Here is a 1,330-nt window from a genome sequence, read left to right as displayed (position 1 = left end):
ATATATATATATATATTTACATAATAACACAGTTATGATGGATGTCTTTGAATATCTCTTCGTACAGACCCATTTTTCAATGCGCATTTTTTGCCCTTCTACGAGAAATCCCACAAGATAAGCTGGTTGAAAACGGTAGTGCTGGAATTGTCAAATATAATTCTTTATGATAGGGGAAGGAGATTTTGGAATTTCCCTCCTTTGAATGACGCCAAAGTGTGCTGAAAAGCCGAGAAGCATTGCGTAGCTGTTCCATTTTCGATGGAAAACATCAGCAGTGCGCGAAACTCACGAAATTTCAAGAAAGCTCGAACACCCGATATATGAGGAGCATTCCAGCCTGTAGAGGATGATCGAAGGGCGGACAGCGCTATATTCTGTCTAGCTGTTAGTTGGTCACGCTGTCGCTTGTGGTCGAACGGGGGCTCGCGGGTTCGAGACTCGGATTCGCGTTTCATGAGGAGCTGATGATTTTCGGTGTGGGTGAAACAAAAGTACTACTTTCCGCATTGATTGGTTTCATATATACACATATTATCGATGCATCAAAAACAAGATCTGAGCGCTTTGCCGACTGACCATTTCGATAGATGTTTAGAGGACAGTGTCAGATAGTTGAACAACTTATGAAAACCCGAAAAACGCGACGATTCGAAAGCATTTTTACCTTGCAAAAAACGATCACCCGAGAAATGAATGGGATAAGCAACCTCGAGAGTCAACGCTTCAGTGAATTTCCAAGTGTTAGTCTGCTTTTAAAGATACCTATCTGTCCATCCGATATATTCGTGGTAAGCACAACTGATCGGGTACACATTTAGACCGAAGTTTGTCTCTGACAACCTTATCCCGTTTGGCGACATATTTCATGAGTATTATGCTTCAGTTTTGTTTTTTTGTCTTACATATGTTAATCAGCACATTCATTTGCATACTCGCCAATTTTGAGAGAGAGGGGGAAAGAGAGAGACAGAGACAGAGAGAGGATTTAGACGGGGTTGAAAAAAATCCTTTTGTGATGCTCTATAGGCGGATGGTGCGCCGTCACATTTGAGCCTTGCATTCAACGCGATGAACGAAATTCAATCACAAGACCCGCGTAATGGACACATCGGTCAGTGGATTGTCAACGAACTCTAATCGTTACCCTCGCTTTACTGGCGAAGATGGACATCAGCCGAAAGAACTCATGGGTGTCCTTGCCGTTGAGGATACGACGAAGTAGATCGGCTGGATATCCGGAACACATTAACTTTGGGATCTCTTCCAGATAAGCCCCGCCACTAATGCAAAAAGCGCATGTGCGAAAAAATACCCCCCCCATACACAC

The 1,330-nt window shown here is 43.2% G+C and overlaps 1 protein-coding gene across 1 annotated transcript in view; it reads left to right on the top strand.

The window, feature by feature from the left end:
- The window catches only part of T265_04481 (hypothetical protein), a gene marked incomplete at both ends in the record, with an annotated part of 20,259 nt that extends 19,119 nt beyond the window's left edge, over nucleotides 1-1,140 (top strand). The window contains one exon of the mRNA XM_009169230.1: nucleotides 1,030-1,140. Coding sequence (XP_009167494.1) covers nucleotides 1,030-1,140 — 111 coding nt within the window. The remainder of the gene's footprint in view (nucleotides 1-1,029) is intronic.
- Between the last annotated feature and the right edge of the window lie 190 nt (nucleotides 1,141-1,330).

Source organism: Opisthorchis viverrini (genome assembly GCF_000715545.1).
Source record: "Opisthorchis viverrini unplaced genomic scaffold opera_v5_76, whole genome shotgun sequence".
NCBI lineage: Eukaryota > Metazoa > Platyhelminthes > Trematoda > Opisthorchiida > Opisthorchiidae > Opisthorchis > Opisthorchis viverrini.
The sequence above is the reverse complement of the archived record's forward strand: the minus strand, read 5'-3'. Positions and strand labels throughout refer to the sequence as shown.